Below are 25527 nucleotides of genomic sequence, written 5' to 3' on the forward strand. Positions count from 1 at the left end.
TTCCAGAAACTCATTTTGTCTTCTAGAAGTAGTCAAAATTTCATTTTGACTGAGGAGTCGTCGTGCTCCTGCATCAATATACATAAAAAATATATATGAATATACAAAAAATATATGTTCTACACAAGTGAAATGAACACTCAAATAGAGATTTTTATCAAACACAATAAAATTAACGAACTAATAAATTAAGAAAATGTTGACAGTGTAATGTTTTATGTAATAAATACACAATTACATTATTATATTTAGGTGATATAATTTTTAACAAAATTATGATATTTTTTTTAATAATGTATTTTTGAATGCATAATAATTTAAAGATATTTCAATTAATTTTTATTTGATTTTAGGCAAAATTGACTAGTGACAATTTGACCATGACTTACATAATATTGTACATATGGCCTAATAAATGCTTCTTCAGGGGACTAGCCACCCCATCTGAAAAAAAAAAAAAAAAAAAAAAAAAAAAAAAAAAAAAAAAAAAAAAAAACCAACTAGATTCCAATGTATTGTCAAAAAATACATTTGCATTAATTACCTTATGACCTTTGAAAATGAATAAAGTATTTGACAAAATTGATATTAAAAATGTCATTTAAACAATATATAATTATAATTTAACTAACCATTATATCAAATACTTTGCAAAAAAAAAAAGTTAAAATCTTTGCAATGAAAAATTATATTTCAAAAACCAATAAATTAAAAACTATGTAACTTAAGTATTGTAGAATAATAATTTAGCGAATTATTATATTTTTAAATTATTTTTATTTTTTCAAAATAAAATGTATCATTTCATAAGACAATTTAGTGAAATTGTTTAAAATATAATTTAAATAATACTTCTGTATTTTAAATTTAATCAATTGTTTACTTTGCTTTTAACTATCCAATCACACAATAGAGCATTTTTAATTAGATTGTGTGTGAGTGTCATTCAAATGCTCATTAACAAAATCAATTATTTACCTTGTTTTTAACTATCCAATCACACAAATAAGTCCAACTATATTTTAGTCATAAAAAAATAGAAATCTCCCTGTGAGAATTTGATAAGACAACCCATTAAAATTATACTTGCACATCGGTACAATGTTTAAGAGTTGTGGAAGGACAAAGAGTACAGAAAGCAACCGTTACTCTGTCAGTGTAATCAGCGGCGTTGTATAATTGTTAATAAATGTTTGATTTGGACATTGATTTCTGTTATCTTTAATTTTTAATAATAGAGAAAGCAAATGTTAGTGTGTCAGTGTAAATTGTTAATAAATGTTTGAATTCGACATTGATTTAGGTTATCTTTAATTTTAAATAATAGAAAAAGCAAATGTTAGTGTGTCAGTGTAATCGCCCGCATTGTTATAATTACATAATAAAACTTCAAAAAAATTAATCAATAAAAAATTTAGAAAAAATAAAATACATTTTTTTACTTTCATAATATGAAAGTTATAAAATATACTTTTAATTTTCAATCAACGCTCAATTTATTTGCTCAATTTATTTGATTGTCAATTGTCAATACAAGGCGATTCCTATTTCCACCTCCATAGCAAAGTTAATGCTATGGAGGTACCGTCTGACAGCCCGACGACCACCATTCACCATGCATCATATTCCCATCCATCATCGTTCTCCGGCATCCCTCTCCGGCTGCCCATCTGCGCCCCGGCGCCCCTGCCCGCAGCTCAAATCGTATTGATTACAGATTGATCGCCCGCAGCTCAAATCGTATTGATTACAGATTGATCAAATCGCAGCCACCCTCAAATCGATCGTATTGATTACAGATTGATCAAATCGTATTGATGACATATTAATCAAATACGGCGCGTGGCCTCCACTCACTCAAATCGTATTAATTCCCGGGAGAGCTCATTTACAGATGGCAAGAATGCGACCAACCTCCTCCCGCCTTCAAAACCCTTCCTGCTCCGCGGCAAACAGAACAAAACCTGCAAAACCGAACAGAACATTATCTGCGAACAGCTGCAAAACCATTCTGCGAACCGAGGAGCGTTCAATTCAATACCTGGAGGAGCTGCGGCTGGCAAGGTTAGTGCCGAATTCTTGGTGAATTTTGTAATATCTTCTTGTAATAATATCTTATACGTTCTCTATCTTATACGTTCTCTGTACTGTAAAATTTTCAAGACATAATGGCAAGATGTGTAATGTGTAAATTTGTTAGTAGCCCTGATCCACCACCTGCTGTGTGCAATCCTGATGGAACCAGTCGTGGATAGCTGTGGCCCTGGCGTGATGATAACTTCTCCTTCTAACCAAAAAGAAAACTTTTACCATCATAAACTTAGAAAATAAGGTAAAAATTATAAAAACAAGATAAAATGTATGGAAGCCATGACCAAAAAGAAAACTTTTACCACTGCAGCTTCCATTCGTGCAAGGTGCATAAAGCTTGAAATTCGTTAGTCCGCACACAATCCTGAAAAACGTTGTTGAACACAAAGCCGCAGTCTATCTTGCTTTCAAATTTGTTTGGAAAATTATGAAAATTTCTCGAGATTTTGATAAGATATGGCAGATTTTTTCTGGGATGTTGAACAGAAAGCCGCAGTCTATTTTGCTTTCAAATTTGTTTGGAAAATTATGAAAATTTCTCAAGATTTTGATAAAATATAGCAGATTTTTTTTAAATTTTGTTAATCTAAATTACAAGATGCTCAAGGTTTTGATAGTACTAAAACCATTTCCATTATAAAACTATTTCCACTCTCAACTCTCAAAAACTAGATTTATTTAAACATAAAACCATTTCCGCCCTCAAAAACTGGATTTATTTAAACCTTCTTATTGTAATTTTTTTGAACTGGATTTATTTAAACATTCTTATTGCAATTTTTTTTTAAATTTTTAGCCAGATTCCGGCCACGATTTTCAACCCCTGGGTAGACGACGCCGGAAACAAATACTGAAATTGATTCAAACTGTACCCCGGAAACAAATACTGAAATTGATGCAAACTGTACCTTCTTGTGATAACCATGGTCAGTAGGGGAAGGACAAATGGTTTTTAAAAGAATAAAATAAAAAGTATCATCAGATTTTAGGAACATACTCTCGACATTCCTAGCCCCTGGAATCGAGCCCAAACAGCACTCAGCGGCAGACCTGTAACTTCAAGTATTCTAAGGTTTGTCAGCCAACCCCCATAAGATTTTCATCTGCACACATTTAGACGCCCGCAACACATCTTCAAATGCCGGACACTGATCCCTGATCCCAAATATTTCCAAAACCAGTAACTGATATAAAAATAACATGATAATCCGAAAGAAGAGTGATCATTTAAAAAATCACAAGCTAATAAGTGCACACTGAATGATACCTCTGGTTAGAGAAATCTGTTGCCAAAATTTTCGAGAGGAAAATTTCCATATGCAAAGGCCAATGGCCGCAATTAACCCAACTGTAGCGGATGCCACGGCCAGAGTTACTCCAAGCACTTTAGATCTTTGGCCTCCTGCAAATTTGCACAAGAAAATTGGCTACCTTTTAATTCACAAAAGAAAAAACATTACAAAACCAGTAGATATTCTTATCATGGTAAACTATATGACGAAAATACCCGATTCAGGAAGAGCGTTGAAAAATGCGTAAAGCTCAGAACGCAAATAGCAGTTCATGGATACGAATTGAGAGCCAATAGCTCCAGTCTGGCATCCGGATATTTGTGACAGGGCAAAATCCAGCCACGATCCGCAGTCTGTGGAGGATAAATCTCTCCAACACTGCCCTATGCTGTAGATATGCTCCGTCGCATTATATGGCGCAACAGCTGAATCTGCAGCAAAAAGTTTAGGAGGAGAAACCCATACACTCCTCGGCCAGGAGGGCCGAAGACGGAAAACCGAAGGGAAAGCTGATGGACGGGTTAAATAAGGGCGTCGATATGCATGAAGCTGAGAGACGGGTGGATGATTTGAGCAACCTGGCAGACAAGGGTGATGGCGTTCCTGCATGGTGATCACGTGGTGGCTTCAGATGTGACCATTAGACTTATGACCTGGTGGTTTTATATGAGTATCGTTTTGATAAACGTAATATTATTTCAGAGCTGGCTAGAACTCTTCTCAGTCATTGCAGCTAGAACGCTTGTCATTGCAAGAACGTCATTGTTCTAGAAAGGTCAGTGGCAGGTTTAATCGCTGATTGCCAGTTGTCGTTGTCCTCATCGTCTCTAGGTCATTGCCGCTTATAGCCAGTTGATTGTGTGGAATAACCGGTGGAATAACTATCGCATACCATGAATTTCACTTCTACACCACCATATGTTCTTTTTTACCACCTCTTACAACAACTCTCTCACGGACAATTAAATAAATTTTACATATGTTTTTTCTTACTATCTCGTATGACAACTATCTTAGGTATGATGAAATTAATTATGGAATTAATTTTCCATGTCATTTTTTGCTGTCTAGTATAGCAACTCTCTCAGATGAAATTATTTTTTTGTTGGTTTCTTTTAGTAATATGGTTTATTTGCTTTCTCTCTTTCAATAAATCAAGTAAATTATTATATTAATATTGGTTAAAAATTTAATTTAATCACAAGTCGCGACATGCCATCCTTGAAATTAAAAATAAAGAAAATCAATTTTATGATCATTTTTTTCACTCTCCTTAATCTTACAATCGAATGGCAGATACCTCACCGCACGTAAAATGTCCGCCCTTGAAATTAAAAATAAAGAAAATCAATTTTATGATCATTTTTTTCACTCTCCTTAGTCTTACAATCGAATGGCGGATACCTCACCGCAAGTAAAATGTCCGCATTCGATTTGGCGATAGTTATAAAAATTATGAGTTAATTATTAATTTAAACAACTCACCAAGTTGGAATAACCTCTGCAAGGTAGTTCCGATAACACAGTGAAGAGAACAAACTATCGAGCTCAGTTAGACAAACATGGTAGGTTAAACAATAAGAATTTAGTAGCAAAACCGAGCAAATCTCTATCGGAATGAATTGGTGAAATGAGATAATGTTTTGGCAAAGGGAAGGTTGATATGACCACCATTGGATCAAAATGAATAAATTCCAACCATTGATTAAATACCTGGGGGCTAACCATAGATTGCATGTGAAGTCATCTGGACTCGTGTAGGGGGACCAATAGATAAGCCCCATATAATCAAAGTTATACTGTGTTTATTCCATATTATGGCATGTATAATAAAGAAAAGTACTTTGGGAAACCATCAAATAATACCTGTGGTGGAACGCTAGTATAAATATTAACATAAAGTTTGTTAAGTTGGTTCAAATCACCCTTGCATACATCAAAACTATATTTCACCATTTTTAGATAGGAACTTAGGACATATAAGATATATGTCACAGAAAGGAAACACGCCTATATACATACCAAGTAAGAAACAATGTGTATCTACCAGAGGAACTTAGGTTAAAAATGGTTAAACCCTATTTTATATTTATTATATATAAAGGTGTGTGAAGAAATGTTAAAGGGCTATAAAGCCTTGTTAAAATAACTAAAGGGAAAAAACAAACATATATGTAGTTAAGGAAGCCAGGGAAAAGAAAAGTTGAAGAAATTAAAGAAGGAATAGAACTAAATAATTAAATAACAAAAGCTTAACATAATGTTATTTTGTTGAATCTGGATGGAAGCCAGAAAGAAAAGAAAAGAAAATAAAATGAAAAAAGAAGTTGAAGAACTTGAAGAAGGAATAAAACTAAATAATTAGATAACAAAAGCTTAACTAATTTTATTTTCTTGAATCTGATCTTCTCTTCTATGACTAAAATTAAAGAGAGACAAAATATGGAAAAATTGAGCATCTCTCACTCAACCTCTAGATTCACTAGCATGAAAGTAGATACATTTAAGGTATTACAAATCAGCTAAAGAGTTGGGACAAATTCCTGATAAATACGATCTACATCTTAAATAAATCTCACAACTTGACTAAGAAACCATAATCTCAACAAACATACGAAAATACAACGAGAATGTATGAGTTTGAAGTAAATTTACTTTTTCGTTTCATAATAAAAAAATCCCAAAGTGACACTGACCAACCACCGTATATTTAGCTTATATCTATTCACTTTGTTAACTGGAAAAATTTATATTTATGTGTTGACATTATTTAACTCTTTTCATTATTTATGTGTTGAGTTCTTATCATCTACATAAAAAGTTTAGTTCCAACAAATAGATATGTTTTTTGTCCAGTAACGTATTATATATAGCGTTTTGATATAGAATTTGTGCTTGCCGGATGTGCAACAATGACCACAAAAAAATAGATATGAATATTGATTTTTATTTTAATGTGTTTTTATGATGTTTTTAACAACATTGTTGTTTACATATTTATTTATAAGGAAATAAGAAAATGGAGGAAATTAGACATGAATGGGAGGTAACTATCAAAGGCACCACGCAAGTGTTCACTTGTCTTGTTGGTGGCTGTGCGGGGAATTTGAGTCGATCTAAGCTATCTAGTCTTAATCATCATCGCGCTACCACCCACAATCTCCCACCAATTCCTCCGCGTCAAAGAGGTCGAGCAAGAGATGCAAATGCTACATGGGCAGTCAAATCAACAAGTGCAGTTAAAAGGCAAAATGCCAAAATACAATATGACTTAGATGCAAGGCTATGTCGTGCACGACAACAAGCATATAAAAGATTTGTCAATGAAGAAATTCTTTCAGCTGTAAGTATTTATTAGTATTTATTTGTATATGATTTTTTATTAATATTGTCAATGAAGAAATTCTTTCAGCTGTAAGTATTTATTAGTATTTATCTGTATATGTTTTCTATTAATATTAGTTTATTGTCGTGGACTAAATTCATCGAAACTTGTTTTCACAGTCAGTTGCTACATTTGATCAGCTTAGTGACACTTCAAAGCAAAGGATTTGTGAAAAAATTCAACGTTGGGATCAGAGTCTACCTCGTAGACGCATGCAGACAATGAAGCGCATAGATATTGCTAGAAAAGAGAAAGCAAGCACTGAGGTTCCCGATGATGTGGGGGAAGAAGGATCAGATGGGCACAGCCATATATTAAACTTTGATGAAACCAATCAGGACAATGACAACACAGTTGAGTCCATTTTTTTTGCATATATTAATTTTTTAGACATTTTAACATTAAATAATATTTATATTTATTATAATTGTATACTAATTTCTCATTGTTATTGATATGCATAGCCTAATCAACAAAATTCCCCAAATTCAAGCCACCAACCATTGCGACGCTCACCTAGATTTCAAGGTTTTCAAGGGGTTACTGGGCCAGTAAGTTTTTAATCCATATAACCTATTCCACCGAAAATATTAATACATAAATTGTTATGTTTTACCATAATGATGGGATGAGAAATGGATGTTCTGTATTATATATCCTTATCTTTGATTTTTTTTTATTATGTGTGTGTGTGTTATTTCTTATTTATGGTGCAGGTGTTCCCTTTGGAACAATCACAATCAATGAAAACCCCTTGTAGAAGCCTTAAGAAGAATGGCAATGAAATGGTTCAAATGCTACAACCATCTTCATGTCCAATGTCACAATGCAAGGTAAGACTATATTTATTTATACTCTTATAATTTTATCATATTTTTACATTTAATTATTTTTTATTCACATACTTATATCTATGTATAATCTAATGTTCAGAGCAATGAATATACATCTCCTAAAACACCTTTGCACATGTATGATGGTGGACATGATACTCAGCAAAAATCACCTTCTCCTCAACCATTGCGGCATTCATCTAGACTTCAAGATAAATTAGGAGAGGTAAGTTATATACTACATATCTTAGCTCATAATAACATTGACATATTTTTTTATGACTAGTCAATGCATTTTCTTTTCATATTCCTTACATGTTCACCATATTCTCATTATATCTATATAGATTTTGATATTTATTAATAGCTAGTCAATGAAATGTCTTTTCATATTCGTTACATGGTGAGCATATTTTCATTATATCTATGTGGATTTTGATATTTATTGATAATGTTTTAATTTTCACAGAAAACAAAAAAGATAAATGTTGATGCTATGGTTAAAAGGACCAAAATCACGCCAAAGGACTTGAAAGCACGTGGGTTCAAGTCACGCAAACAATACATAGAGCATATATGCTCAACTAGCATTGCTCTCACTAAACCCACTAGGTTTGCTACTTTGAAGGCTAAACATTCCAGCAAGTTTAAATGACTTAGGCTACAATAATACAACTTTAGCCATTGTTTTATCTATAAAGGGGCTACAAGGACAGTTTCAATATATGTAATCTCTGTATTTTTTAGACTTTTTAATACATCATTTTTGTTTCCAAAAATTGTTTCCATTTCCCTTATTGAAGGTAATGATAGCATAGTAAAGGATATTTATGGTCATGAAATGAGTTCATTAAGTGGATTTCCTTCACTAGTTAAGTTATGTCATTGCAAAATGGTGAGACTTATTTCTAACAAAAGGAACATGAAACTAAAACGTGTTGAGAATAATTGAAAATTATTTTATTATATTTTTAAATGCATAAACAAATTTGAAGAAATAATTAAAAATAACAATAAACTAAAAATAAAATTAAATATTTAAGCCATCATATACCAATATTACCTCTATCAACTAAGCATATTAAATGTAGATTAGATTTTTTTAAAGTGTCTTCATGTTTTAATGAATAATAGTAAGTTACTGGGTGAAACTTGATGTTCATTTTTTCACTCATAGAGGATATCTACTACATTTTTGGATAGTTATTAAATCATTCACTTTGTAAGTATCAACTTCATTAATGAAAATATAATGTCTTTTGAAAGTCCTACTTCTCTAATATATTTCTAGAATCGAAAACTCCTCACTTACCCTTAATCAAATATATAATATGTGCTACATTTTATACACAATATTAAGATAAAATACCAATAAAATAAAATAAATAAGTTATCAAATTTACTCAACAATCAACATATTAATCATAATTATAACAACTTTAACCTTAAACCTTTAACTAATATTAAAATCATTCCTAACCATGGACCAAAACAATGCACTATACTCCTTAACAATAACTTAATCAAATATATAATATGTACTACATTTTATACACAATATTAAGATAAAATACCAAAAAAATAAAATAAATAAGTTATCAAATTTACTTAACAATCAACGTATTAATCATAATTATAACAACTTTAACCTTAAACCTTTAACTAATATTAAAATCATTCCTAACCATGGACCAAAACAATGCACTATACTCCTTAACAATAACTTACATCATCTGTTATGATAAAGGAGTATATTTCCTTAGTTCGAAAACTATGTCAAAATTTTTCTTACTTTTACCTTCCAAGTACCTTTTATGTTAGCATTTAATTGAATGAAAACTTTATAGATAGAAGCCAACATTGGGAAAGGGTAAACGAACAATAACTCAAGTCCCATGGTCCCAACAACAACGAGATTGCTTCAAATCACATGGTCCAAAAATGTTGTTTGGAATGGAATGTAAAATCACCATCCAAAAGTCAAAAGTCCATTAAAGTGAAGTGGAAATTTAATTATTGAATCGGACTACAAGAAAGGCACTAAAATTCCATGAATCTACTAAATACAAGATTGATTAACTTTCCAAGAGTTGGATGACTATCTTATCTTACCTAGGTGCATGATCATTGATCTTTTTTAAATGTGAAAATACATGATTATCTTAGTATTGGGCATCAATTCCTAGTTTTCTCAATCCTTGCAAAGACCAACTATTTTGGAATGCTACAGGGAGATTGAGAATGATTTGATTAAGATACTTTAGTTGTGGAAAATGGTTTTAAGTGATATTAAGATACTAGAGTTATTTTTGTTTGACTGGGAGAGACAACTAAGAGGTGTAGATGGGTTATTGGCTTTGTCTTTTACCTAGTTAACTATTGGTGAAGTTATTGGAGAATTATGTTAGTTATGATGAGTAGTTAGATGTCAAAGTAATGATAACTGTAATGAGATCGTAAGTTATTGGAGAATTATGTTAGTGATGGTTAGTGGTGAGATGTGAGAGTAATGATAATTATAAAGTGTATGGTTTTTTTTTTTTTTAATAAAAAGCAAAATGTATATTTTGGAGAAATGTATTTAGTATTTTGTTGGTATGTAGGGTAAATCGATTCATCATAATTTTGATAATTTAATAATGGGTATTAAATAAAGTCCATTATTTTCGTATAAACAAATAGATTATGAACTTGAGTTTGTGATATATGGGTTATAATTAATAATATTAAAGTATTCAAATTAATTTATGAAACATGATAACATCTGGTTTGTAATTCGCAATTCTCTCACTCAAATTAATTCATAAAACTTATTATATAATAACATTTAGTTTATAATTCATGACATGTAGTTACTCAAATTAATTTATTAAACTTATTAAAAGATATTTATATTTTTTTTGAAAATTAAATTTATGAAACATGATAACATCTGGTTGTAATTCGCAATTTTCTCACTCAAATTAATTCATAAAACTTATTTAAACTTATTATATAATAACATTTAGTTTATAATTCATTACATGTAATCACTCAAATTAATTTATTAAACTTATTAAAAGATATATATATATATATATATATATATATATATATATATATATATATATATAGAAAATTAATCAGAGATATGAATTAATGAGAGATATGAAGTTTAAATTTTTATGTAATTTTATTTATAGGATAAATATGAAAATTAAATAGAATTTATAAATACATAATATAATATTTTGTAATTCTGTAATTTTGGTTTTTATATAGTGTAATTAATAAATGAAATGGTTTTTTTAAGAATATTTTTCTCGTTAATTTTAACCAAAATATGACTAAGACTTTTAAAAACTTGAGTTTAAATTGTTTAATATGTAGAATTTGAGTGCTCTAGAGTTTTATTGGGGTGTTGAATCTATTTATGCATTCAAAAATATATTTTAAACAACAAAAAATCACAAATTTGCTTGAAATTGTATTATCGGATTCCGGTGAAAAAATGTCATTTAATCTATAAGTTAGTCTACACCTTTTGACTTCTACTTTTAAACTACTTTAGCTTAAAATGCTAAATAAATATTTTTAATATAAAACTTTAGTGGAAAATGTGAAAATCCTTCTTGATTGAAATTGAATACAAAATGTATACATATAATGAAATTAATCTTAAAATTCTTAAAATTCAAGTTGTGAATCTTTGTATGCCCATTACTATTCTAAAGTGCAAAAATATATCCACATTGTTTAAAATGTTATTTCCTATTCACTATTTAATGAGCTTACTTATTACCCATCAACTACCAAGTGGGTTTAATCTATCATTGTGTCCATAATACATTCATTACCCCTTTGTGTAGCACCCTAAATACTCCATATTATCCTTCTTGGGCACATTACATTCCACTATTATTCACTTGTTTCATCCCAAAACCATGAGAAGAAATCATATAATATGACTTGCTAACTAATTTAGCCAATTAACACCATGCATAAGCATCCATCCATCATAGTGAAAATGTGGATATGGGGTCCGACTATGGTATTTACTCCTTGCTCTTGATTCTAGCTAATTATTTTGTTCCATGTCTTTATTGTTCTACTTTGATACCCTTATGCATTTATTTTAGTTGTATATATTCCTCCTTATAGGGTGTCTTTTTGGTTCCATGTTAACACATAGTAATTTTTTTAACACTCACACCCTTGCCATGGTGATTATTGTTTCTTCGAGTGGTGTGGCTGGCAATATACAACAACCTTACTGATTGGTTCTTCTTTCTTTCCTTCTTCAACATGTGTTTACTTTGAGTCAATTTATCTCCTTAGCTTTCCCTTCCTTATAATTCCCTTCCTAGAGTTTTTCTTCATGTATTTATTGACTCTCAAACTTTTCATTTAATGTGTCAAAAGGTATTGCAATTAGATACCTTGTAAGGACTTCTTTAAGTTCTCATGTGCGTTTAAGTTCTCATGTGCGATCACAACCTTTTTTTTTTGTTGGTTCTCCCTTTGAGACTAGAGATGAGTGGGGAGTTGGGGGCAAGATTATCCCCCTCTTTTAGCCTTGGACAACCTGCAAGAAAATTCAACCACACTAGTAGGATCTACTCCTTTGAGATCCCCCAACTATAATAGCAACACTAGTGTCAATAGCTCACAAATGTAAAGGGAGATTCCCCCCTAAGAGAGCTTGTCCAACACTTGTCAAAGAGTATTTTTGGCAACTAGCAAATTGTGAGGTGAAGACCTGGGCCTTGATCTCCCCTTCCACATGACCCTCTACAGACTGTTGTGATACTATTGTGATAGCTTAAGTATACCTGCAACTTAGTCCTTAAAAGCACAAGATTGTAGGAAAAAACCAAGAAGAAAAGGCATAAAAGATCAACTCAATGCATAAGAGAGTATTTTCACAAATAGTTTTTTTGTATTAATGCGTCAAAATCATCTCCTAATCAACAACACTTACTAGAGGAGAGACTAGCCTTTTGTAAAACTTTTCTTAATGGTTAGATAACGACTAGCTAATGGCTAGTTGGACTCTTCCTCTATAATATGTTTTTACTAGTCATCCACATGTTGAAGACTCAATAACTTTTAATTAAAACCAATTCATGAATTTTCCCACTAAGGGGTTGAATTGACTCAAGATTCCTTTGGAGGTCCAACAAGAAGTGTGCATATACGGAAACTGGGCATATACGGAAGATGTAGGCATATACGGAAACTGGGCATATACAGAAGATGTGCGCATATACGGAAGATGTGGGCATATACGGAAACTGGGCATATACGGAAGATGTGCGCATATACGAAACTGGGCATATACGGAAGATGTGCGCATATACGAAACCTGGGCATATACGGAAGATGTGCGCAATTATGGAAACTGGGCATATACGGAAGATGTGCGCATATACGGAACCTGGGCATATACGGAGGATGTGCGCATATACGGAAACTGGTCATATACGGAAGATGTGGGCATATACGGAAGATGTGCGCATATACGGACACTGGGCATATACGGAAGATGTAGGTATATACAGAAACCGGGCATATACGGAAGATGTACGCATATACGGAAGATGTGGGCATATACGGAAGATGTGCGCATATACAGAAACTGGGCATATACGGAAGATGTGGGCATATACGGAAGATGTGCGCATATATGGAAACTGGGCATATACGGAAGATGTAGGCATATACGGAAGATGTGGGCATATACGGAAACTGGGCATATACGGAAGATGTGGGCATATACGGAAGATGTGCGCATATACGGACACTGGGCATATACGGAAGATGTGGGCATATACGGAAACCGGGCATATACGGAAGATGTACGCATATACGGAAGATGTGGGCATATACGGAAGATGTGCGCATATATGGAAAATGGGCATATACGGAAGATGTGCGCATATACGGACACTGGGCATATACGGAAGATGTAGGCATATACGGAAACCGGGCATATACGGAAGATGTACGCATATACGGAAGATGTGCGCATATACAGAAGATGTGGGCATATACGGAAACTGGGCATATACGGAAGATGTGCGCATATACGGAAACTGGGCATATACGGAAGATGTGCGCATATACGGAAGATGTGCGCATATATGGAAACTGGGCATATACGGAAGATGTAGGCATATACGGAAACTGGGCATATACGGAAGATGTGCGCATATACGGAAGATGTGGGCATATACGGAAACTGGGCATATACGGAAGATGTGCGCATATACGAAACTGGGCATATACGGAAGATGTGCGCATATACGAAACCTGGGCATATACGGAAGATGTGCGCAATTATGGAAACTGGGCATATACGGAAGATGTGCGCATATACGGAACCTGGGCATATACGGAAGATGTGCGCATATACGGAAACTGGGCATATACGGAAGATGTGGGCATATACGGAAGATGTGCGCATATACGGACACTGGGCATATACGGAAGATGTAGGCATATACAGAAACCGGGCATATACGGAAGATGTACGCATATACGGAAGATGTGGGCATATACGGAAGATGTCCGCATATACGGAAACTGGGCATATACGGAAGATGTGCGCATATACGGAAACTGGGCATATACGGAAGATGTGCGCATATACGGAAGATGTGGGCATATACAGAAACTGGGCATATACGGAAGATGTGCGCATATACGGAAACTGGGCATATACGGAAGATGTGGGCATATACGGAAGATGTGCGCATATATGGAAACTGGGCATATACGGAAGATGTAGGCATATACGGAAGATGTGGGCATATACGAAAACTGGGCATATACGGAAGATGTGGGCATATACGGAAGATGTGCGCATATACGGACACTGGGCATATACGGAAGATGTGGGCATATACGGAAACCGGGCATATACGGAAGATGTACGCATATACGGAAGATGTACGCATATACGGAAGATGTGCGCATATACGGAAACTGGCCATATACGGAAGATGTGCGCATATACGGACACTGGGCATATACGGAAGATGTGGGCATATACAGAAACTGGGCATATACGGAAGATGTGCGCATATACGGAAACTGGGCATATACGGAAGATGTGGGCATATACGGAAGATGTGCGCATATATGGAAACTGGGCATATACGGAAGATGTAGGCATATACGGAAGATGTGGGCATATACGAAAACTGGGCATATACGGAAGATGTGGGCATATACGGAAGATGTGGCATATACGGGAGACTGGGCATATACGGAAGATGTGGGCATATACGGAAACCGGGCATATACGGAAGATGTACGCATATACGGAAGATGTGCGCATATACGGAAACTGGCCATATACGGAAGATGTGCGCATATACGGACACTGGGCATATACGGAAGATGTGGGCATATACAGAAACTGGGCATATACGGAAGATGTGCGCATATACGGAAACTGGGCATATACGGAAGATGTGGGCATATACGGAAGATGTGCGCATATATGGAAACTGGGCATATACGGAAGATGTAGGCATATACGGAAGATGTGGGCATATACGGAAACTGGGCATATACGGAAGATGTGGGCATATACGGAAGATGTGGCATATACGGAAGATGTGGGCATATACGGAAACTGGGCATATACGGAAGATGTGCGCATATACGAAACTGGGCATATACGGAAGATGTGCGCATATACGAAACTTGGGCATATACGGAAGATGTGCGCAATTATGGAAACTGGGCATATATGGAAGATGTGCGCATATACAGAACCTGGGCATATACGGAAGATGTGCGCATATACGGAAACTGGGCATATACGGAAGCATATGAAACTGGCATATACGGAAACTGGGCATATACGGAAGATGTGCGCATATACGGACACTGGGCATATACGGAAGATGTAGGCATATACGCAAACCGGGCATATACGGAAGATGTACGCATATACGGAAGATGTGCGCATATACGGAACATGGGCATATACGGAAGATGTGTGCATATACGGAAGATGTGCGCATATACAGAAGATGTGGGCATATACAGAAACTGGGCATATACGGAAGATGTGCGCATATACGGAAACTGGGCATATACGGAAGATGTGGGCATATACGGAAAATGAGCATATACGGAAGATGTGGGCATATACGGAAGATGTGCGCATATACGGAAACTGGGCATATACGGAAGATGTGCGCATATACGGAAGATGTGGGCATATACGGAAACTGGGCATATACGGAAGATGTGGGCATATACGGAAGATGTGCGCATATACGGACACTGGGCATATACGGAAGATGTGGGCATATACGGAAACCGGGCATATACGGAAGATGTACGCATATACGGAAGATGTGGGCATATACGGAAGATGTGCGCATATATGGAAAATGGGCATATACGGAAGATGTGCGCATATACGGACACTGGGCATATACGGAAGATGTAGGCATATACGGAAACCGGGCATATACGGAAGATGTACGCATATACGGAAGATGTGGGCATATACGGAAACTGGGCATATACGGAAGATGTGCGCATATACGGAAACTGGGCATATACGGAAGATGTGGGCATATACGGAAGATGTGCGCATATATGGAAACTGGGCATATACGGAAGATGTAGGCATATACGGAAACTGGGCATATACGGAAGATGTGCGCATATACGGAAGATGTGGGCATATACGGAAACTGGGCATATACGGAAGATGTGCGCATATACGAAACTGGGCATATACGGAAGATGTGCGCATATACGAAACCTGGGCATATACGGAAGATGTGCGCAATTATGGAAACTGGGCATATACGGAAGATGTGCGCATATACGGAACCTGGGCATATACGGAAGATGTGCGCATATACGGAAACTGGGCATATACGGAAGATGTGCGCATATACGGACACTGGGCATATACGGAAGATGTAGGCATATACGGAAACCGGGCATATACGGAAGATGTACGCATATACGGAAGATGTGCGCATATACGGAACATGGGCATATACGGAAGATGTGCGCATATACGGAAGATGTGGGCATATACAGAAACTGGGCATATACGGAAGATGTGCGCATATACGGAAACTGGGCATATACGGAAGATGTGGGCATATACGGAAAATGGGCATATACGGAAGATGTGGGCATATACGGAATATGTGCGCATATACGGAAACTGGGCATATACGGAAGATGTGCGCATATACGGAAGATGTGGGCATATACAGAAACTGGGCATATACGGAAGATGTGCGTATATACGGAAGATGTGCGCATATACGGACACTGGGCATATACGGACACTGGGCATATACGGAAGATGTAGGCATATACGGAAACCGGACATATACGGAAACTGGGCATATACGGAAGATGTGGGCATATACGGAAGATGTGCGCATATACGGAACCTGGGCATATACGGAAGATGTGCGCATATACGGAAACCAGCACTGAAACCTTATTGTAAACCCTAGTTCAGCGCGCTTGATGCGGAGCTCCTTTGGAAATGACTCCTTTCTACTTATATATATTACACAACCTATTACTAACTTACATTTAATATATCACTTTGTAATATTTTGTGTGTATGTGTGTAATTTATATATTTCTCTCTCACACACACATAGTTTTTTAAGATAACTATACTATAGATTACATTCTAGGCACAATCCTTTAATGTCTCTTATCAAATGTTGTCGTTATAAGGATGAGCCAGGTATTGACGACATATAACATCAATTTGGCAATATTCGTGAATTATAAGATATCGCAGGTGATATGAAATCGATTAAAAATGAATTATTGTACAACATATTCAACCACCTAATCCAATATTATTAAGTGACAATATTCAAATTTGGATTGAAATTAATGTAGTTGACATTAAGCTAGCTAGAAAGATGTGGGTTAGGATTGAGTTTCAATTCATGATGTAAATAATTATATTGTACATATTATTGGGTATAGTTTCATGGCCCATATTCAACATATCCATGGATACTACAAAAATGAATTCAACATTAAAAATCCTAATCATGAACATGATAAAAAGAACTCTAAAATTACTACATTATTAAACTCAATTATGTATAAGTAAGCAATACTACTAATTTATATTTATGAAGTCAGTATCTAGTTGTGTGCTCATCTTGATCTATATTAATAGTTTAAGTTAGTTACTTATAGCGTGCTACTTTAAATTGCTCAAATTTGGTAGTAAATTTCTTATAAAAATAATTGTAACTAAATGCTTACAAAATGTGCTAAATGCTTACAAAAGACAATATTCATTAATCACATAAAAATAATTGGTGGTTCAATCACCACATTGGCATAAATTCATGTTGATTGTAATATGTTTTAAAAATCTTAATATATATCCTCATCCTTGATCCACGTTTCTAAATATTGTGACTTTACTCAATCTTGCAAAAGACTTTTCCTTCTATCATGTCATGAAACAAATCCTTAATCCTTAAAAAGATATTTATTTTTAATAGATTCTTTATTCAATTATCTATAATCAATATATAATTTGAATATTTATTTTTGTACATAAACATAAATTCTCCCATTATCTTTTTTAATAGATTCTATATTTAATTATCTATAATCAATATATAATTTAAATATATATATATGTTTTTTACATAAACATAAATGCTCGCCATGGTGAAACTCTAGTGTGAATGTATCCTTTATATAACGATTCCTACCATTATATTTTAAACTTTATATGATTTTAGAGTACTCATATGGTATAGAGCTTCATATATAATAGGCTCAACTTTAAGAACGAGGCCTAACGTAATATCTACTTTTAGGTTTGGAAAATTATAAATATATCATTTCAAAACACATAATCAAATTTTGTAAAACTAAATAATATTCAAGTTTTGTTCTTAATAGATCTACCACTACCATAAATAACTTAATAATTGTGACTAACAATTATGTTTGATAATTTATTATCTTGTAAAGTTGATCTCTTATTTATAAAGTTGATCTCTTATTTATAGATACATACTTTTGAATGGCATGAACTATTTTCTTGTTTCCTCTATAGTTAATAAAATAAAAAGGCCACAAATAATTAATAGTTGTGACTCACATTATGTAACATAATATTATTTATTATTATGTAAAGTTAATATCTTACTTATAAACATATATTTTTGAATAGCATAAATTATTTACATATTTTTTTTTTATCTTTAATATAATAAAAATATTCATTACAACAATAAGCTCAAGCATGGTGTGGCCCAAACCAATTCCTCTTCGAATGCATCCCAAAAAGATTTATAATAGATAAAATATTTAATATTCAACACAAATTAAAAGTTATTTCATCTCATCTCATTACAATTTCATTCACTTTCCTCTTAATTTTAGTGACTCTTAATTTTTAGTGGCTATTTGAAGTAATCTTAACTTGTTATTCCTAACAAACTTGGTGATTACAACCTAAATTTTGAAATTAATTAAAACTTAAATAAATGAGGTTTGAATTTTAACTTAAACTTTGACATAGAAAATTAACAATCGACTTGATTATCTGTCAACACCCTCATATTAGAAACATTTAACACATTATTCACCATTAAACAATTATTTTTCAATTACATACCAGAAAGTTTTATAATAGATTAAATATTCAATATTCAATCCAAATTAAAAATTATTTCATCTCATCTCATTACAGTTTCAATCACTTTCCCCTTAATTTTAGTGGCTCTTTATTTTTTAGTGGATAAATGAAATAATCCTAGCTTGTTATTACAACCTAATATAACTATTACCAACTTTAAAATTAAAGCTAATATTTACCAACTTTGAAATTAATTAAAACTTAATTACAACCCAATATAATTATTACCAACTTTGAAATTAATTAAAACTTAAATAAATAAGGTTTGAATTTTAACTTAAACCTTGGCATGGAAGATTAACCTTGGCTTTCATCACAAAGAATTTTGGTAAACCTTAAAGAATTGGATAATTTCTAACTTAACTTATAAACTTGATAATTTGTAACTAATAAAAACAAAATTCGTTACAACTATTCATCAAAAAGTAATGTAACATTGATAGAATATAACATCGGATCCACATAAGGATTTAAAATTCAATGGAGATGTTGTCATAAACACAAATATAAATTTATGTATTTTTTATTCAAAATAGGTCCAACTATACATGTTTCTTTTTTTACAAAATAGAACTTCATTTGCAACATAAATAATGGAATCTCATGCCCATCAATGACATAATAGAAAAACAACATCATGATCGATCTACCATATGGGTCTCTAAGTCACCCTCGTCCCATGAGGCACTCCCAGGTGGATTTCCAAATTGATGTCTCTGCAAAAAAGTACAATAATCAATTAGTTGTAAAAATTGAAAGGCATATAATCAATTTCATTAATTCATGTTGATATTTTGATCAAATACTCATTCTCACCGTGAGGATTTGAGGCAATGGAGAAGACAACCCTTCCTGGGTAGATGGCGGAGCACTTGGTGACGGATATAGGCATGGTTCAGGGGCGCTGGATAAAGGCATGGTGGATGTGAAATATGGAAAAGGTAGTGGGTGCGGGCGACGATACACCCCCACCGGTTGTACAATACTGGGAAGAACTCTAGGCCGGGGGATTGACCTAGGGGGGGGAATTGGAATGTTAAGGGTGGACGATTGAAAAAATGAGAATGGTGGATGATTGAAGGGTAGGGGTGAGCATTGGGAAGGTATTACAGAGGTGGTTATAGGCATGGAAGAATTTGTGGAGGAAAGAGGTGGTGGGTGTGGGCGATGATACATCTTAATTGGTTCAACAATAGGGGGGGGCACCCTTGGGGAGGATATTGGGGTGTTAATCGCTGAAGCAGTGTCCCCAATGCTAGATCTTTTTTCGGTAGCATGTTCATCGAATAAACGAATTCGACAACTTGGAATGGCGTGAGATGTGGGTCCCTCAGCTGTAACAATAAAAATAGTTCGTATAGTCATGCAAATGTGTTGAACATGATAATATATCGCATTTAACGTAAAACAATGCATAGCATGACATTTCCATACCAATATTGGGTATAATAGAATCTTGAATTATCTCAGGCGCGTGGTCCATATTTCCTTGTTTTTGAGAAGATGACTCCAATTGTTCATCCATTCTTTTTTTCCTTGCATGAACTCGTCCAACCCTTTCAAATTGTAGTATATCTGTCCCTGACTTTGACTTGCGACCACATCGCCTCTTTTTATTTACTGGACTCAAGAAACTATGTTTTCTCTTGGTAGTGATCTTGGATGGAGTTATAGTATTGAAAAACATTTTGTTGTATTCTTGACATGCTTTGTCTACCAAGTTGTTCAATGCATATGCCTGTTCCAAATTTGTAGGTATTATGGATCTCAATTTCTCAAGAGTTGATGAGTTAACACGTTTTATCTCATCATGTTCAGAGATTGCACTATCTTGTCGTACATTGGTCGATTCAACATTGTATGAGAAATTCTCTAAATTATCAATGCTTGTTTCATTATGATAATTCAGATTGGGAGGAGAATCAAAGCATGGAAAAAGCTCTGTTTGGATTTCTGGGACCAATATGGGTGTTTCATTCAAATCAAATAAAATTCTAGGCCTTTCTGTCGTGGGATCAGTGACACCAGGTGCTACATTTTCACCCAAAATAGTGTTACTCACTAACATCTCAACTTTCAATACATGTTTACAGATATTTCCATTTAGGGCCCAATTGCAATTGCAGAAGTGTAGATTAGAACCCTTATATATGACATTGTACCAAATGTCACGAGTATCCTTATTTTGGCTACGAACCCAGTAGTCATTACTCTTTTCATCAGGCACACAATCTTCATTTGGGATTTTCTTAGCTCTACACTTGGTTGAATTCAGTTGTTCCTGTATTTTTCTGGGTCGTACAAAACCAGCTTCTTTTAAACGGTGCATATGATTGTAAAATAATACAACCTTTGTCAACAAAACATAGATTAACCAATCAACCCTTCTGTGGCATGCATTGTTCTTCTCACATAGGTACCTTTCCTTGATATACCGATGGTAAGATTCAATGGCGTTGTTCGTATCTTGGTTTGAATGTGGAAAATTTCTGTATGCTTTTGCCCACATATCTGTAGAAAGAAATTTATTATTTATATATTAATAAGTATACATATGACATGAAAAATAGAGTCATTATAACCACCAATAAGAAGCTTACATATTTTGTCGTTGGACAGCCAAGTAATTCTAAAATATTCCAAAAATCTTTTTTGTTCACTGAATTCTTCAAATAAGCTTTCAACTTTCTTTCGCACAGATTCATCATCTTTACACATGTGCATGATTTCACCTAATCCACGAAAAATGCGTATTTGGTTTTCCCTCCCTTTGACCTTGTTTCCAACATTTTTCAACCATGCACGACGAACATGCCAAACACATAATAATACTTTGCACTTGATCGTAGACCTGCAATAACATAATTTTTAGTGAGATTATACATTAACAATATTTTTTATGCCTCTTGTAAAAATAATAAGCACATCACCTCAATGCTTCAATTTCAGCAGTAGCATCATCCGTGATGAAGGCAAGAACATGCCAATCTGGTCGCTCTTTGTTTCCAATTGCAAGTAAGGCCAACATCCATTTAGAAAGATCAGCTATAGTGTTGCGTGATGATATCACCCAAGCTATTGGAACCCCATTGTGATGTTCGTCGAAAACCATTAAGGTGTACAATTGATACTGCATTACAAAAAATATGCATAATTATATTTATATACGATACATGCATTAATATGAGGTTAAATAAATGAATCGGATTTAGGATAAATATGTACTCACCCCGTACTTATTTGTACTAAAGGTTGAATCCATTGAGATAATATTATTGTGAGAGTATTTCAGTATCATTGAACACATCCACTTTGTTTGTATGCCTATGATAAAAGGGATATTTTCAACAAGATCTTGTTTTTGGTAGAAGAAAAAACTCTCTGGGTTTTCCTTGTACCAGCACTCCACACTCTTTGGATCACTTTGATCTTTAACATACTCTAGCCTTATGATATCATTGTAAATGTTACTTATATCTTTTTTTGTCATGTAGGTATCTCGAGGTATCCCTGTGTATAACTCACCGGATCCATCCTTCACATTAGAGATGAACTTGTCCCATATCATTGTAACATTAAAACCTCTTTTAACGAAATGTTGGACTCTAGATCGCATTTGCCAACTTAAATGTGGTGCATAATTGAATCTCATGGACCTTCCGATTGCATCTGTCCCATGACAAATAACATTGGATTCATCAATATGTCTACATGCAGTATATATTATTACAGCATCATCTGGTCTCATCACAAGTCGTCGCACAAAGAAGTGACATTGGCAACCAACTTTAATACTTTCATGTTGATTGCGGGTTGTCTTTGGATCTGATGATGCACTCCTAATTCTCCTTGTCGACTGTGGACCATATGAACACCAATAACTGTACGTAAAAAAATTACTACAAATTAGATATAATATTTATGCATATTGAAAAAATTACACATATCTTGAAAAAGCATATAGAGACTCACACACTGTACTCCAAGAATGTTGAGTAATTGGTGACTTTGATATCCTCTATTTTTTTACTACGATGATTCTTAAGAAGAAATTGGGTGGGTGCACTTTCATTTGATTCCTCTCCACTTATGAAATCATCAAGACGACAATATGGAATAACTGCAACTTGGTCCCCCTCAATCTCTGTCCATGTTAAGTCTTCTGCTGAAAATTGTATCATATCTTCCGGGTCTTCAACTTCCAACTCGTTAATCCTCCCCCACTTATTCATTCTTAAAATACCTATACAAATTGCATTGAAAATAATTTAGCTTGAGTAAATAATATGGTCTTCATCAATGCATAGCGTACTAAGCATGGAAGTCTCATTTTTTAGTAATATTCAGGGGATCTTAGATGACATTGTACGATAACTAAGATCATAAGAAATTGGGTCATTAATAAGCTTAAATATCTCTGAAAAATTTAGACTAACCCATGCATGACATATGAATTATTTCTGGAGGTGGGGCCACCATGTTATTGTCGAGGGGCGACTTGTGATGAATCGCTGCGCTGGAATTGGTCAAAGGGAACTGCCTAACACTGACACATAAGATGGTGCGTTAATGGGTCCCTTCAAATAGGGATGAAAGGGAGAGACATAAAACCTGTCCCCAACAAACCCCCAATATCAAGAGTAATAAGCTTGAAGATTACCAATGCTAGGGAATTCCAAGGTTAATAACAAATGAACAAAACAAGGCTCTGATACTGGGGTTGACCTTGGGGTACATATTGAGGCTGGGGTTGACCTTGAGGAATGTATTGTACCACTGGTATATACTGTCCTTGAGGTTGCCCCCCAGAAGCAATTTGTGTCCTCACCCCGAATTCTACGGGATGTCCTCAACAATTCGGCCACGGAAATAATCTCAGGAGACTGGCCCCGAAGTCTACGCGACTGTCTCGGTAATTCCGCCACAGTTAAAGACTTTTAACTACTGCACACGCAAACAAAGTAAAATCTCAAAGAAAACTGCCTAAAGTCTCTAAAGAACCAAACAAATTTGAAGCACACGCCTAAAGAATCTAGAGCATCAAACCAAGCACAAACAGTAGCCTTCCGGATTGAAAGCGCTAGTTGGAGATGAAACCCAACATCGCCGGATTCAGTACAGAAGTGGCGGGTGGAACAGTTACCCCGGCAACCTGCTTAATGAATAGACCGGCACAAGTTCCTCCACTTTAACCGTCTCGAGTGAAGTGAACCCCCCGGAAAATCCAAGTGAGTCTAGCCGACGTCTGCTCCAGGTACAGTGGGATCTTCCCTCCACCGTCACCTCGGTAGAATCCTAAAGATTATGGTCACTAAGGTTACCAACAGCAACAAGTACACCTGGGGGAACAGTCTACACTCCGACAGCACGCAAGGGCAGAGTATCAAGCTCAATCCCCTTGCCGGCTCCTTGACAATAATCCAAGGTTTACCGACAAGTGACCCCTGGCTCCTCGACAATGGTTAATCCGAGGTTTACCGTTTGTAATACGTGCGTGTCTGGTGTCGTTCCCAACGAGGGAGGATTGATCCCCTCACTGGTTCGGACACGAGCTCGTGCTTCTCCTTTAAGAGGAGCTTTCCCAGAGTATAAATGAAACAACTGGATTTAATCTATCACAAGATAAGCTACTTTTTTGGTTTTGTTGTCTTGGAGAGTTTATTACTCTCCTACTCCAAGACACTAGCCTGATCTATATTGGTGTTTCAGAGCCCTAGTAAATAAAAAGTTACTAAGTTGATTTTACTTTAAGCGTTAATTTTATGGCTTTCTTAAGACAAAAGGTAGTGGAGATGAAACTGGTGGTGTGTAGACTCGACTCTCAACCACTACAAATATGCACCTAAGATGATTTACACTACTTTTCTTTTTCAATGAATCTCCTAGCTAAGAGAGTTGGAAGAATGCAAATTTTATAGAAAACAACTTTCTTAACAAAGACAATCAAAGAAACAATTTTATTTATCTTTTCAAAACATGCAACTCATGACCACTAATTATTCACGAAATTTCCTTTTTCTTCAAAAGACTAAAAATGCTTAAATAATCTAAGTACAAAGGGTTTTTACACTTGATTCCCATTGTTCAAAGTTTAGAGTAGCTTAGTGTGTGTAGTGAAATGTGTGTGTAAGTGACATAGTGAACATACAAAGTTTGTAGTCATGTGGATATTCGATGATCCTTTTCAAATTCGTCTACTTACAGTAAATTATGTTTGTTCCTTACCTGCAAATAAAATAATGTGTGGTTGATGGGCCACTT

General features: G+C 34.6%; 2 protein-coding genes across 4 annotated transcripts; one reads left to right on the forward strand and one right to left on the reverse strand.

The window, feature by feature from the left end:
* Nucleotides 1–1638: 1638 nt before the first annotated feature.
* LOC149237856 (cysteine-rich receptor-like protein kinase 2) lies at nt 1639–4018 on the reverse strand. Of its 3 annotated transcripts, XR_016246354.1 has the most exons (4): nt 3599–4018; nt 3359–3493; nt 2042–2126; nt 1639–1964 (listed from the first exon to the last, which is right to left on the reverse strand). XR_016246354.1 is itself a non-coding variant. In XM_089372845.1 (3 exons), exons 1-3 carry the CDS (start codon nt 3990–3992, stop codon nt 3169–3171), a joined length of 555 nt encoding a protein of 184 aa, XP_089228971.1. In that variant the 5' UTR covers nt 3993–4018; the 3' UTR covers nt 3086–3168. The 3 variants fall into 3 exon arrangements, 2 of the variants coding, with proteins under 2 accessions (XP_089228971.1, XP_089228970.1); XM_089372845.1 differs by lacking the exons at nt 1639–1964; nt 2042–2126 and adding an exon at nt 3086–3194; XM_089372844.1 differs by lacking the exons at nt 1639–1964; nt 2042–2126 and adding an exon at nt 3086–3246.
* On the forward strand, nt 1930–8351 carry LOC149237857 (uncharacterized). The gene is made up of 7 exons (XM_089372843.1): nt 1930–2064; nt 6392–6726; nt 6888–7121; nt 7233–7319; nt 7485–7601; nt 7702–7827; nt 8071–8351. Exons 2-7 carry the CDS (start codon nt 6403–6405, stop codon nt 8254–8256), a joined length of 1074 nt encoding a protein of 357 aa, XP_089228969.1. The 5' UTR covers nt 1930–2064; nt 6392–6402; the 3' UTR covers nt 8257–8351.
* The last annotated feature ends 17176 nt before the right edge of the window (nt 8352–25527 follow it).

This window comes from Pinus tabuliformis, chromosome 8, assembly GCF_031772625.1.
Source record: "Pinus tabuliformis cultivar Carrire ecotype Pingquan chromosome 8, CPIR1, whole genome shotgun sequence".
Classification (NCBI taxonomy): domain Eukaryota; kingdom Viridiplantae; phylum Streptophyta; class Pinopsida; order Pinales; family Pinaceae; genus Pinus; species Pinus tabuliformis.

Excerpts from the sequence above, each read along its gene's own strand:
- LOC149237856 (XM_089372844.1), bottom strand. The coding sequence starts at position 3,992 with ATGCAGGAACGCCATCACCCTTGTCTGCCAGGTTGCTCAAATCATCCA. Across the intron at positions 3,494-3,598 it reads CAACGCTCTTCCTGAATCGG|GAGGCCAAAGATCTAAAGTG; the intron begins GTATTTTCGTCA and ends GCAAATTTGCAG. Across the intron at positions 3,247-3,358 it reads ACAGATTTCTCTAACCAGAG|GGATCAGTGTCCGGCATTTG; the intron begins GTATCATTCAGT and ends ATTTGGGATCAG.
- LOC149237857 (XM_089372843.1), top strand. The coding sequence starts at position 6,403 with ATGGAGGAAATTAGACATGAATGGGAGGTAACTATCAAAGGCACCACG. Across the intron at positions 7,122-7,232 it reads ATCAGGACAATGACAACACA|CCTAATCAACAAAATTCCCC; the intron begins GTTGAGTCCATT and ends TGATATGCATAG. Across the intron at positions 7,828-8,070 it reads TTCAAGATAAATTAGGAGAG|AAAACAAAAAAGATAAATGT; the intron begins GTAAGTTATATA and ends TAATTTTCACAG.